Genomic DNA, 14,454 nt, shown 5'->3' on the forward strand with positions numbered 1-14,454 from the left:
AAATAAAGACCTTGCCAGTGACACGCATATCCCTTGAATGCATAAAAAATAAATACTGTGGCTCTAAAAGTTGCTTTTAGAGCCACAGTATTTATTTTTTATGCATTCATAAAATATTCATTCAAATTCATAGTTTGTAATTCTGAGATGAGTGACTCAGCTCCTGAATCCCAAAGGATTGTCACCATCACAAGTCAGGAGTGTGATGGAATACTCACCACTTGGCTGAATGAGTTGGGCGGCAACAATAGTCAAGAGGTTCTAGGACAAAGCAGTTGGATAAACTGGCACCCCATTCACCACCTCAAACATCCACTCCCTCCATCATCACTGTAACGGACAGGAGTGTATACCATCTACACGATGTATTGCTGCAACTTGCCAAGACCACTTGACAGCACCTCCCAAATCCAGGATCACCCTCTGAAGTGCAATTAAAAATGGGCAATAATTTCTGGCCTTGCCAGCGATGTCCACATGAATGAATAATTTTAAAACAAATAAAACCATGCTGACTCATTTCTCCACATGGTTCTTCATTCACTCTTTCAGGGCACCACGAGTACTTTCCCTACACTGGACATCAGACTACGGTTTCCTTTGCGCTCTCTCATTTTAACTGGCAATTATGCAATTAAAGTAGCAACTGGTTAATCAATTAAAAGAGGAACGGTTGAGTGGAAGGATGCTCAGCTGTTCCTACATTTTAGATGCTTAGACTGATTCAGAGATAAATATATGTTTCATTCAAATGTAGCTAACCACAGGATTTAAGCAGTCTGCAATGGTATGATTGCTAAGGATCAGGATGTGTTTTTACCCAAGAGTAGATTCATTTCCCCACACACACATTCAGAGGGAACAGAACAGATTACAAGTAACAGATTATATCCCAACAAAAAGATATAATCCCTTCAAATTTCACAATGAATAGGTCCAAAAGTTAAGTAGAAGGTCTTCACATTCCACAAGTGTGGCAGTGAAATCCCATCAACAAAGATGAAAGTGTGTAAAGTATCCCACCATGGAACCAGTAATTGCAAGAACACAAAAACTCACCTTAACTTTCCTTATATATGGACGGAACAGAATCTGAACTAAATAAGTAAACGCTGGAATTGCAGAGCAGATGTGTTTGTATGTCAAAAGAGAACTGACAATCAGCAGCATCAGTTGTTTAAATGCTGATAGACTTGATATGGATTTGCATTGGTTTCCATTTCTAGTATGTGTATCAAATGTTATCAGCAGCTTTTCCAGTGTTGAAAAAGTATGAGGCGCTTGCTAATTTATTTAGTTTGGGGCAAAAAATGCTGTGTTGAAATTTGAAGATAGTGGTATACGGTAACCAATCCCCAAAAACCAAGAAAAAAATCAAAACATTATGTAAGATGGTGACCAAACATTCAATTGCCAGGATGAAAATATGCTTGGTTAGGCAAGAGAACAAGGGGGGAAAAAGTACAGACCCAATAGAGAAGGAAGAAGCATTAGGTTTCTTTCCAGATATTTAAGAGGCTAAAGTCACTAGAATTTATTGACAAAATAGGGTTACAAAGGATTGTTCAGAATAAAATTTTAAACTGGGTTCTTGGAGTCCTTGGGAATCCACAGCGTCAGCTATCTACCCACCTGGGCCTGACCATTTCTCACTTTAGGAGAAATATGTTTCACATCCTACTCCAACACATGGAATTATGAAATTTTAAAGTTGGTTTAGTGCATATAAAATCTAAATATAGATTATTTTTCAAAAGGTTGTTCGGAGGGAGGATGTACTGGCAGTTTTGAATAAACTGAAGGTCGATAAGTCCCCTGGGCCTGATGAAATATATCCTAGGATTCTTTGGGAGGCAAGGGATGAGACTGCAGAGCCTTTGGCTTTGATCTTTGGGTCCTCACTGTCCACGGGGATGGTGCCAGAGGACTGGAGAGTGGCGAATGTTGTTCCTCTGTTTAAGAAAGGGAATAGAAATGACCCTGGTAATTATAGACCGGTTAGTCTTACTTCGGTGGTTGGTAAATTGATGGAAAAGGTCCTTAGGGATGGGATTTACAACCATTTAGAAAGATGCGGATTAATCCGGGATAGTCAGCACGGATTCGTGAAGGGCAAGTCGTCCCTCACAAATTTGATTGAATTTTTTGAGGAGGTAACTAAGTGTGTTGATGAAGGTAGGGCAGTTGATGTCATATACATGGATTTTAGTAAAGCATTTGATAAGGTCCCCCATGGTCGGCTTATGATGAAAGTAAGGAGGTGTGGGATAGAAGGAAAGTTGGCCGATTGGATAGGTAACTGGCTATCTGATCGAAGACAGAGGGTGGTGGTGGATGGAAAATTTTCGGACGGGAGGCAGGTTGCTAGCGGAGTGCCACAGGGATCAGTGCTTGGTCCTCTGCTCTTTGTGATTTTTATTAATGACTTAGAGGAGGGGGCTGAAGGGAGGATCAGTAAGTTTGCTGATGACACCAAGATTGGTGGAGTAGTGGATGAGGTGGAGGGCTGTTGTAGGCTGCAAAGAGACATAGATAGGATGCAAAGCTGGGCTGAAAAATGGCAAATGGAGTTTAACCCTGATAAATGTGAGGTGATTCATTTTGGTAGGACTAATTTAAATGTGGATTACAGGGTCAAAGGTAGGGTTCTGAAGACTGTGGAGGAACAGAGAGATCTTGGGGTCCATATCCACAGATCTCTAAAGGTTGCCACTCAAGTGGATAGAGCTGTGAAGAAGGCCTATGGTGTGTTAGCTTTTATTAACAGGGGGTTGGATGCTGCAACTGTACAGGACCTTGGTGAGACCACATTTGGAATATTGTGCGCAGTTCTGGTCACCTCACTATAAGAAGGATGTGGAAGCACTGGAAAGAGTGCAGGGGAGATTTACCAGGATGCTGCCTGGTTTGGAGGGTAGGTCTTATGAGGAAAGGTTGAGGGAGCTAGGGCTGTTCTCTCTGGAGCGGAGGAGGCTGAGGGGAGACTTAATAGAGGTTTATAAAATGATGAAGGGGATAGATAAAGTGAACGTTCAAAACTATTTCCTCGGGTGGATGGAGCTATTACAAGGGGGTATAACTATAGGGTTCATGGTGGGAGATATAGGAAAGATATCAGAGGTAGGTTCTTTACGCAGAGAGTGGTTGGGGTGTGGAATGGACCGCCTGCAGTGATAGTGGAGTCAGACACTTTAGGGACATTTAAGCGGTTATTGGATAGGCACATGGAGCACACCAGGATGATAGGGAGTGGGATAGCTTGATCTTGGTTTCAGATAAAGCTCGGCACAACATCGTGGGCCGAAGGGCCTGTTCTGTGCTGTACTGTTCCATGTTCTATGTTCCAAGTCAACACCTTCCAATGAGGGTCAAATATATTTGGAATATCTTTCCCCACAAGAATATGTAATTTGCATATAATAATGAATAACCAGGTGCTCAAAGGGGAAGGATATTCTCGGGAGTGATTACAAATTATAATAAATAACATTCGTTTTATCTGGATAAAGACAATAGAACCAGATGCCCTGCTCGGCTAGCTTGCTCCAGCACTACTTCTGGAAGAGAAGGTAAACGGAGGTGGTCAGCAGCACTATTAGTCCAGAGGATATTCATAGATTTGAATTTGCTGTAGCATTTATGTAGAGTTATTTCCAAACTCATTTTCCTCCAAAATGTTAGGCAAAAGCTTTAGTTGAAGAACAATCTCCTTTCATGAGGACAAAATGTCCAAACAGCAGCAATGATGCAGAAATCCCGAAGCAAATGCTGAAACAAGTAGGACTCAGACAACATTAAATGTTTCAGTAACACAATCCTTCAGAAGGAATCAAATGAAGTAATCACCGAGATTGAGAAAAGTTATTATAAATGGAGAGTTTGCTTTCCGTTTCTTGGACAGGGCGCCATTTCTGCTTGCGAGTCACTGAATAACCATTGTACTGGCACAGTTTTATTGGTGTGGAGATGCCGGCGTTGGACTGGGGTAAACACAGTAAGAAGTCTAACAACACCAGGTTAAAGTCCAACAGGTTTATTTGGTAGCAAAAGCCAGTTTTATTGGGACACAGTAATAAATGCCCAATATCTGCTTCCACCAACATCTTTACATTCCAGAAATTATTGCTAACCGTCTAGATTTCTAAGTTTTGAGAAAGAATTTGGTTTCTCAGGTATTTTCAAACTATGTACGATCCATTAAACAACTTCAAAATTTGGAGCACAATGTCATAATTTCTTTTAGTATATAATTATCTCAAACATTTTTGAAATTTGAACAAGCATTATTAATAAATCCTTAAAGATAATCTTACCTTTCTGCATCATGGTCTAACATAGCATGTAATGCTTCAGCATTAGCTGCAAAGAGAGGAAAAAATAGACGTTAGTTCCAAACTGAATTGTGGATATTTAAAATTGTAAAATGCCTTACAATTCAGACCTAATTTTTGACAGTTTTTCATTTAATCTACATTTTATAATGCTATCAATATTATAAATTGAACTTCGAAATTGAAAAAATTCCTAATCAATAAATATTAAATGAAAGATTAATAAGATAAAAAAGATGGCAACAACATCTAGAGAAATACATAATAAGCAATTTACTTGAAATAAGTTCAAGCTAAGAACTCAAATTTTCAATACCAGACTTGCAATGGCAACAAGGTAGTAAATTATTCAAGTGTCTCCTGGCTCAAAATGTAATTTGCATGAATTTAATGGCCTTGAATTTGGGGTTGTAACAGTAAAATTATATGTGCTTGCATCTATCACTATGCAAAACTGAAAAGAACTTCTGGTCTTAGCACAGGTGCAATTGAACATGCAAACCTGAAAGGTGCTGTTAGTAATACATGGTGTACTGTTGCAAAATCGCAGAGGCAATCATATATAACCAGTGATTTGATGTGAATGTCGGCTTTTTAGAATCAATGCAGAAGGAGAGCACTTGGCTCAATGAGCACATGCTGACTCTCTAGAGCAATCCAGTCGAGATTTAACCCCCATTCTATTCTGAGCCGTGCAGCTTGATCTCTCTCAAGTAATCAATTCCCATTTGAAGTCATTGATCATCTACACTTTTACATCCTCGTAGGCAGCAGGATATAGATCATTACCACACTGATTGAAATAGTTCTTTCCCACATCTCTTGTTCAAAATCTTAAATCTGCGTTCCCTAATTCTGAGATGATCAGCTATTTTTAAAAAATACTTTTCATGGCTCGTGGGTATTGCTGGCTAGGCCAGCATTCTTATTGCTGTCCTTTCAGAGATGGGATAATCAACTTTTTAGTATTTGCCAAATTTTTGCGCCCAACTTTCCGAGGTTCCTTCATCGCTGACAGTAAAATCTGGGCCATTATTGTTTGTAATACAGAAATTCAAAAAAATAAAAAATGCACTACAAACAGCAAATAAACATCTTGTGATACTAATCACCATGATGCTCATAACTACAGCTAACATTTGGAAGTTGGTGTCATGATGTGTCAGGAGATTACATTCCTTGTTTGGTCAGAAAACAAATGCACTATTAGGGGTGTAGACAATGGGCAAGATGGGATTACATTAAAATATCCCAAGTTCAAATGTAAAATTAGGACTATTTAATTGAAATGTACTTGGGTAGAATAGAGAAACTAATAAGAATCCCATCTTCATTTTCAAATATTGCAGGATTTTGATCCTCCTTTGTTTGATTCTTCAGGGTTAAATGTCAATTAAGCAAAGACAAGATGCTATCTCTACCAGCACCATATGCTTCCACTTGATACAGACCAACACCTTTCCTACGCATTCATTTACAAGATGGTTACAGATTAGGTATGCCATTCAGTCCATTTCGGCACAAAACCATTACTAAATTGCCCCTTAGTGTCAGGGAGACAAGCAGGGTAAATATATGGGGTTACGGCGATACAGCCTGGGTGGGCATTGTTGTCGGTGCAGCTCGTAGGCTAAATGGCTTCTTTCTGCACTGTAGGGATTCTATAATTCAACTCCAAGAAGCCACTTCCAGAATTCTAGGCCGAAGCCCAGCCAGGGAATGTTGCTGCATCTGAGTCACAAATGCAGGCAAGTTTGATTTGTTGCAAGTAAATCACATTTGGAGGTTGCTCTACCTATCAGTGCCTAAATACATGAATGGCACTTCAACAAATCATCATATTAATTAACAGCTTAGATGATGAAGTAGGAAGTCATATATGCAAGCTGCCAATAATACAAAGATAGGCAGCTTTGCTAGCAGTGTAATTTTATATTTTTATCTACAAAGAGGCATTAATAGATTAAGTGAATGGGCAAAACTCTGGGAAAAGGATGTCAAGGCAGCCAAATGACAGCTTCTATAAACAGATAGATCAGATGATTTTCTAAATGGTGAAAAACTAGAAACAGTGGAGGTTCAAACAAACTTAAGAGATCCACGTACATTGATATTTAACATGTCATGTATAGGATACAGTAAATGATCAAAAAAATCTAATGAAATGCTGGCCTTTACACCAAGATCGCTAGAATACAAGAGGATAGAAGTTACACCTGAGCTACACAAAGTCCTGTCCAGCAGAGAATCGCATTCCGTGAGCTTCTCACTTTAGAAAGGCTTTGTCCTTAAAAGTAATGCGACATAGGTTTATTGGAATAATACCAAATGCCAAGATTCAGTCTATGAACTAGAATTGTATTCCCTGAAATTTAGAAAATTATGAGGAATACAAGATCAATTTTTTCAAGATAGTATGGGGAACAGATAGCTTTTTCTATCTACCCCATTTCCTGTGGTTGAGTTTAGGACTAAGGGGCACAATCTAGAGAGAAAAAGACTTGCATTTATATAGCACTTTTAAATAACAACCAGACTTTTGAGTGTAGTCACTGTTGTAATATAGGAAACACAAATCAATTTGTGCACAGCCAACTCTCGCAAACAGCAAAATAATAATGACCAGATAATCTGTTTCAATGCTGTTGACTAAGGGATGAATGTTGGCCAGGACATTAGTCCTCTGCTCTTCTTTGAAATAGTGCTATGGGATCTTTACATTCAACCACGCAGATAAGTGGGTCCTTGAGTTAAAATCTCATCCAAAAGACAGCACCTCTGACAGTACTCCCTCAGTACTGCACTGGTGTCAGCTTTGATCTTTGTGCTGAAGCCTTAGAATAGGACTCGAAACTAGAGCTATTATAACAAGAGGCAAGACTGCTGACAACCAAACCATGGTTGACTATAATGGGGACTGGTGGCATAAAGGTAATGTCACTGGTCTAGAAATCCAGAGGCCCAGGCCCTGGGGACAAATCTCACCATGGCAGCTGATAAAATTTAAATTAATAAAATCTGGGACTGAAAAACTAGTCCCAGTAATGGTGACCATGAAATGATCATCGATTGTGAGAAAATCCATATGGTTCACTCATGTGAACTTATCCTTATGTGGTCTAGTCTACATGCGACCGGAGGCCACAAAATATGATTGACCCTTAACTGCTCTTTGAAATGGCCCAGGAAGCTGCTCAGATCATGGTCAGCAAATGCTGACCTTGCCAGTGACAGCCACATCCTTGAAAGATAAATTTAAAAAAGTTCTTTTGGATATTGAAGTTTGGAATCAACATCTCTTACATGCTCTTCCTGAAGCAGCAGTTAGGTAAATTGTTCATTGTAAATCTGAGATTTCAGCTAACCAAAGATATCAAGGGATATGGAGTTAGGTCACAGATAAGCTATGATCTCACTGAATTGTAATGGTTCACTCCTGTTAACATCTTCCAACTAAACTGCAATCTTATGAAGCATTACCTGGATTTTTCATAATATAGTGCACCATTTGTCCAACTGTATCAGCATTGCACTCACCACTGTCATGGAAATCTAAGAAACAATGTACAAAAAATAAAAGTGAGTACGGTAAAATACTATGCCCAACTCTGGTGTTCATCGCAATTAAATTAACACTTCGGCCAGCAGTGTCGGAGAAGTTGCATCAAATCTGACAAATGGTTAATTTAATTATATTTAATATCCAAAAAATGCTTGTATAATTAGTCTGATGTACAGGGCAGAATTTACCAGACAACCCAGTGTATTTCTCGGTGGTAGGATCTTCTGGTCCTGCCATTGTCACCAGGGTTTCCCATTAAATGCACCCCTTGCCACCATGAAACTCACGGCCGGGGTGTGCCACCAGCAGGAACAGAAGATTCTGCTGGCATGAACGGCTAGAAAGTTCTGACCATAATGTTCACCCTATAGATTTTTGAAGATTCTATTCTGGAACCATCATACTTATTCCAGCCTGTGTGTCAATTTTCCTTCTACCTCACCTCAACTAGCTCAGTTTCTATCTAAACTCCGTCCTAATCCAATGTGATATTCTGATTTTTGCATTGTCGTCCTTAACAAATATGATTATAGCAACAAAATACACACCATCTAGTGGACAACATAAATGAACAGCTTCATTTGAAAATAAGCTGAAAAAATGATTTTTGGACATGATGAGAGCAATGAGATATAAATGAGAGTTCATCCTCATGGCTCGCTGCGTCCACATATGTCTTAAATGAACTCTATTAGCCCGGCCAGGTGGTCGATGTTTCCGTAGGGGAGCAGTTCAGGAACAGTGACCACAATTCAGTAAGCTTTAAACTACTGATGGACAAAGAAAAATGTAGTCCTCAAGTTAAGGTGCTAAATTGGGGGAGGGCTAATTACAACAATATTAGGCAGGAACTGAAGAATATAGATTGGGGGCAGATGTTTGAGGGCAAATCAACATCTGGCATGGGGGAGGCTTTCAAGTGTAAGTTGATAGAGATTCTGGACTGGCACATTCCTGTAAGGAAGAAGGATAAGTATGGCAAGTTTTGGGAACCTTGGATAACGAAAGATATTGTGAGCCTAGTCAAAGAAAAAGGAAGCATTTGTCAAGGCTAGGCACACATGAAGCAAGTGTGGAATACAAGGGAAGTAGAAAGAAACTTAAGCAAGGAGTAAGGAGGGCTAAAAGGGGTCACGAAAAAGCATTGGCCAGCAGGATTAAGGAAATATATACATATGTAAAGAGCAAGAGGGTAGGCCCACTCAAGGACAGGGGAGGGAATCTATGCTTGGAGCCAGAGGAAATGAGCGAGGTATTGAATGAGTACTTTGCGTCAGTATTCACCCAAGAGAAGGACTTGGTGGATGATGAGTCTGGGAAAGGGTGTGTAGTTAGTTTGAGTCATGTTGAGATCAAAAAGGAGGTAGTATTGGGGTTCTTGAGAAATATTAAGATAGACAAGTCTCCAGGGCATGATGGGATATACCCCAGAATACAGAGAGGCAAGGGAGGAAATTGCTGCGGCCTTGAGAGAAATCTTTGTATCCTCACTGGCTACAAGGGAGGTCATGATGTGGAGATGCTGGTGTTGGACTGGGGTAAGCACAGTAAGTAGTCTCACACCAGGTTAATGTCCAACAGGTTTATTTGGCAGCACTAGCTTTCGGAGTCTCAAGCTCCTTCATCAGGTGAGCGAGGACTTGTGTTCACAAACAGGGCATATAAAGACACAAACTCAATTTACAAGATAATGGTTGGAATGCGATCGCATTTCAACCATTATCTTGTAAATTGAGTTTGTGTCTTTAAACACCCTGTTTGTGAATACAAGTCCTCACTCACCTGATGAAGGAGCTTGAGACTCCGAAAGCTAGTGCTGCCAAATAAACCTGTTGGACATTAACCTGGTGTTGTGAGACTTCCTACTCTCCAGGGGAGGTCCCAGAGGATTGGAGAATAGCCAATGTTGTTCCTTTGTTTAAGAAGGGTAGCAAGAACAATCCAGGTAATTACAGGCCGGTGAGCCTTACGTCAGTGGTAGGGAAATTATTGGAGAGGACACTTCGAAACAGGATTTAGTCCCACTTGGAAATAACTAGACGTATTAGCGAGAGGCAACATGGTTTTGTGAAGGGGAGGTCGTGTCTCATGAACTTGATCGAGTTTTTCAAGGAAGTGACGAAGATGATTGATGAGGGTAGGGCAGTGGATGTTGTCTACATGGACTTCAGTAAGGCCTTTGACATGGTCCCTAATGGGAGACTGGTGCAGAAGGTGAAGTCGCATGGGATCAGAGGTGAGCTGGCAAGGTGAATACAAAACTGGCTCGGTCATAGAAGACAGAGGGTAGCAATGGAAGGCTAAGTTTCTGAATGGAGGGTGTGACAAGTGGCATTCCTCAGGGTTCAGTGCATATATTATATATATAGATTTGGAAGAAAATGTAACTGGTTTGATTAGTAAGTTTGCAGACAACACAGAGGTTGGTGGATTTGCGGATAGCGATGAGGACCAGAGGATACAGATCGGTGTATCGGTTGAAGACTTGGGCAGAGAGATGGCAGATGGAGTTTAATCTGGACAAATGTGAGGTAATGCATTTTGGAAGGTCTATTAGAGATAGGAAATATACATTAAATGGCAGGACCCTTGAGTATTGATAGGCAGAGGGATCTGGGTGTACAGGTACACAGGTCAAAGAAAGTGGCAACGCAGATGGAGAAGATAGTCAAGAAGGCATACAACATGCTTGCTTTCATCGGCCGGGGCATTGAGTTTAAAGATTGGCAAGTCATGTTGCAGCTTTATAGAATCTTAGGTCGCACTTGGAATATAGTGTTCACTTCTGGTCACCACACTATCAGAAGGATGTAGAGGGTTTGGAGAGGGTACAGAAAAGATTTACCAGGATGTTGCCTGGTATGGAGGGCATTAGCTATGAGGAGAGGTTGGAGAAACTTGGTTTGTTCTCACTGGAATGACTGAAGTTGAGGGGCGGCCTGATGGAAGTCTACAAGATTATGAGAGGCATGGACAGAGTGGATAGTCAGAAGCTTCCCCCCCCCCCCACCCCCAAGGTGGAAGAGTCAATTACTGGGCAGCATAGGTTTAAGGTATGAGGGGCAAGGTTTAAGAGATGCAAGAAGCAAATTTTTTTTTAAAAAGCACAAAGGGTGGTGGGTGCCTGGAAGCCGCTGCCGGGGGAAGTAGTGGAAGCAGATACGATAGTGATTTTTAAGGGGTGTCTTGACAAATACACGAATAGGATGGGAATGGAAGGATATGGTCCCTGGAAGGGTAGGGGGTTTTAGTTAAGTCAGGCTGCATGGTTGGTGCAGGCTTGGAGGGCCTGTGCTGTAATTTTCTCTGTTCTAACTTGCGCTGAAATTCACCTTTGAAATGGAGCAGTCAAAGGAGCTCACTTCCCATGATGTATTAGTTGAGAAATCTGCCAGGGCTCTCTACCACAAGCTCTTCACTGTCAATATTGCTTTCATTGTACACAAAGCACCAACTCCACTGCTTCTGGTAATTTATGAATTTTGCTGGGCAAAACACCTGCCTACTTGAAAAGTTTGCGACACATTACTGTTTCTTCTTACAATGAGGTCATATGACTTAATCAAGCTGGTCATCCTAAGTGTGAGCAAAGTCTCTGGTTGTAATTAATTCCAGTTTCCAGGGCGGCATGGTGGCAGTTATTAGCACTGCTGCCTCTCGTGCCAGGGACCCGGATTCAATTCCTGGCTTGGGTCACTGTTTTTGTGGAGTTTGCACATTCTCCCCGTGTCTGCGTGGATTTCCTCTGGGTGCTCCGCTTCCTCCCACAGTCTGAAAGATGTGCTGGTTAGATGCATTTACCCGAACAAGCACCGAAGTGTGGCGACTAGGGGAATTTCAGAGTAACTTCATTGCAGTGTTAATGTAAGCCTTACTTGTAACTAATAAATAAACTTTAACTTTGTGGCTGCCAATGGGGTACAACTAAAGTTGAAGCCAACTAATTTTACTATTGTGGATGCCTTTCGACAATGAGTTAAGTCTCCGTTGACTGATATTTGTATTTGCTAGACTGTTAATTCTCTTTCACTGCTAATTTGTATTTTGTTTATAATGTTTAAATGAAATATAGTGTGTGTAATTTCCAAGCTGTGGCATTAGCCTCTTGCCAGGTCATTATTGTAAAAGAGAATTGGTTTGCAATTGACTTGCCTCGCTAAATAAAAGTTAAAAATAAGATGAGCTGACAAAAAATTATACACACTGGAATTCTTACAGTTCCACAGCGACACGATTGGCCTTATCAGTAACCTTAAATACAGCCCATGTAAGCTTGATAATGAAATAGGGCGTATCAAAGTCATCCTGCGGGGTAATAGCTAATGGCTACCCTGATCAGAACATTTTGCGTTATTTGTCATGCAAACTCATGAACAGGCTTTGAGATGTGAAGATTATATCCTCCATCCAACCATCATGTTTAGATAGCATCTTGAAGGCTGACTCTGGAACTTTAAATTAAATATCACTGGTAATTGTCCCCTATATCATAGAATGGCTTCAGCATTATGAGAGCAAAGATCAAATATCTTGTGTTCAAATATTTAGAAGTTATAGTAGGCGGTTTTATGGAGTAGAAGCAAGGGACTTGAAATTAATATTTAAAGATTAATACAGACCTCCAAATATTGGGGAAGGAATAGAAGAAAAAAATGCAGTTATAGAGTCGTAGAGGTTTACAGCATGGAAACAGACCCTTCGGCCCAACTTGTCCATGCCGCCTTTTTTTAAGCCCCCAAGCTAGTGCCAATTGCCCGCATTTGGCCCACATCCCTCTATACCCATCATACCCATGTAAGTGTCTAAATGCTTTTTAAAAGACAAAATTGTACCCGCCTCTACTACTACCTCTGGTAGCTTGTTCCAGACACTCACCACCCTCTGAAAAAATTGCCTCTGGAGACTTTTGTATCTCTCCCCTCTCACCTTAAACCTATGCCCTCTAGTTTTAGACTCCTCTACCTTTGGGAAAAGATATTGACTATCTCACTGATCTATGCCCCTCATTATTTTATAGACCTCCATAACATCACCCCTAAGCCTTCTATGCTCCAGAGAAAAAAGTCTATCCGGCCACTTCTTATAACTCAAACCATCAAGTCCCAGTAGCATGCTAGTAAATCTTTTCTGCACTCTTTCTAGTTTAATAATATCCTTTCTATATTAGGGTGACCAGAACTGTACACAGTATTCCAAGTGTGGCCTTACCAATGTCTTGTACAACTTCAACAAGATGTCCCAACTCCTGTATTCAATGTTCTGACAAATGAAGCCAAGCATGCCGCATGCCTTCTTCACCACTCTGTCCACCTGTGACTCCACTTTCAAGGAGCTATGAACATGTACTCCTAGATCTCTTTGTTCTGTAACTCTCCCCAATGCCCTACCATTAACTGAGTAAGTCCTGCCCTGGTTCAATTTACCAAAATGCATCAACTCGCATTTATCTAAATTAAACTCCATCTGCCATTCATCAGCCCACTGGCCCAATTGATCAAGATCCCATTGCAATCAGAAATAATCTTCTTCACCGTCCACTATGCCACCAATCTTGGTGTCCATCTGCAAATTTATTAACCATGCCTCCTATATTCTCATCCAAATCATTAATATAAATGACAAATAACAGTGGACCCAGCACTGATCCCTGAGAAACCCCGCTGGTCACAAGCCTCCAGTTTAAAAAACAAACCTCTACAACCACCCTCTGGCTTCTGTCAAGAAGCCAATTTTGTACCCATTTAGCTACCTCACCCTGGAGTCCGTGAGATTTAACCTTATGCAACAACCTACCATGCGGTATCTTGTCAAAGGCCTTGCTAAAGTCCATGTAGACAACATCAACTGCATCGTCCCTCATCTACCTTCTTGGTTACCCCTTCAAAAAACCCAATCAAATTTGTGAGACACGGTTATCGACTCACAAAGCCATGCTGACTGTCCCTAATCAGTCCTTGCATCTCTAAATGCCTATAGATCCTATCTCTCAAATTACCTTCCAACAACTTACCCACCACTGATGTGGCCTGTGGTTCCCAGGCTTTTCCCTGCAGTCCTTTTAAACAAAGGCACAACATTTGCCACCCTCCAATCTTCAGGCACCTCACCCGTGACTATCGATGAGTCAAATATCTCTGCTAGGGGACCCACAATTACCTCCCTAGCTTCCCACAATGCCCTGGGATACACCATCAGGTTCTGGGGATTTATCTATCTTGATGCACTTTAAGACTTCCAGCACCACCTCCTCTGTAACATGTATATTCCTCAAGACATCACTATTTATTTCTCCAAGTTCCCTAACACGCATGCTTTTCTCAACAGTAAATACTGATGAGAAATATTCACTTAGGATCTCACCCATCTCTTGTGGATCCGCACACAGACGACCTTGTTGATCCTGAAGAGGCCCTATTCTCTCCCTTGTCACTCTTTTGCCCTTTATTTGTAGAAGCTCTTTGGATTCTCCTTTGCCTTATCTGCCAAAACAATCTTGTGTCCTCTTTTTGACCTCCTGATTTCTCTCTTAACTCGACTCCTACACCCCCTATACTCTTCAAG

The 14,454-nt window shown here is 40.9% G+C and overlaps 1 protein-coding gene across 13 annotated transcripts in view; it reads right to left on the bottom strand.

Moving 5' to 3' along the window:
* LOC144495583 (RELT-like protein 1) overlaps positions 1-14,454 on the bottom strand; it is an 84,662-nt gene that overhangs the window by 37,437 nt on the left and 32,771 nt on the right. For all 13 annotated transcript variants that reach the window (XM_078215760.1, XM_078215835.1, XM_078215825.1 and 10 more), the window contains exons 3-4: positions 7,812-7,883; positions 4,314-4,359 (exon numbers count right to left, since the gene is read on the bottom strand). In XM_078215760.1, the coding sequence (XP_078071886.1) occupies positions 4,314-4,359; positions 7,812-7,883 (118 nt within the window). The remainder of the gene's footprint in view (positions 1-4,313; positions 4,360-7,811; positions 7,884-14,454) is intronic.

This window comes from Mustelus asterias, chromosome 1 (assembly GCF_964213995.1).
Source record: "Mustelus asterias chromosome 1, sMusAst1.hap1.1, whole genome shotgun sequence".
Taxonomy (NCBI): domain Eukaryota; kingdom Metazoa; phylum Chordata; class Chondrichthyes; order Carcharhiniformes; family Triakidae; genus Mustelus; species Mustelus asterias.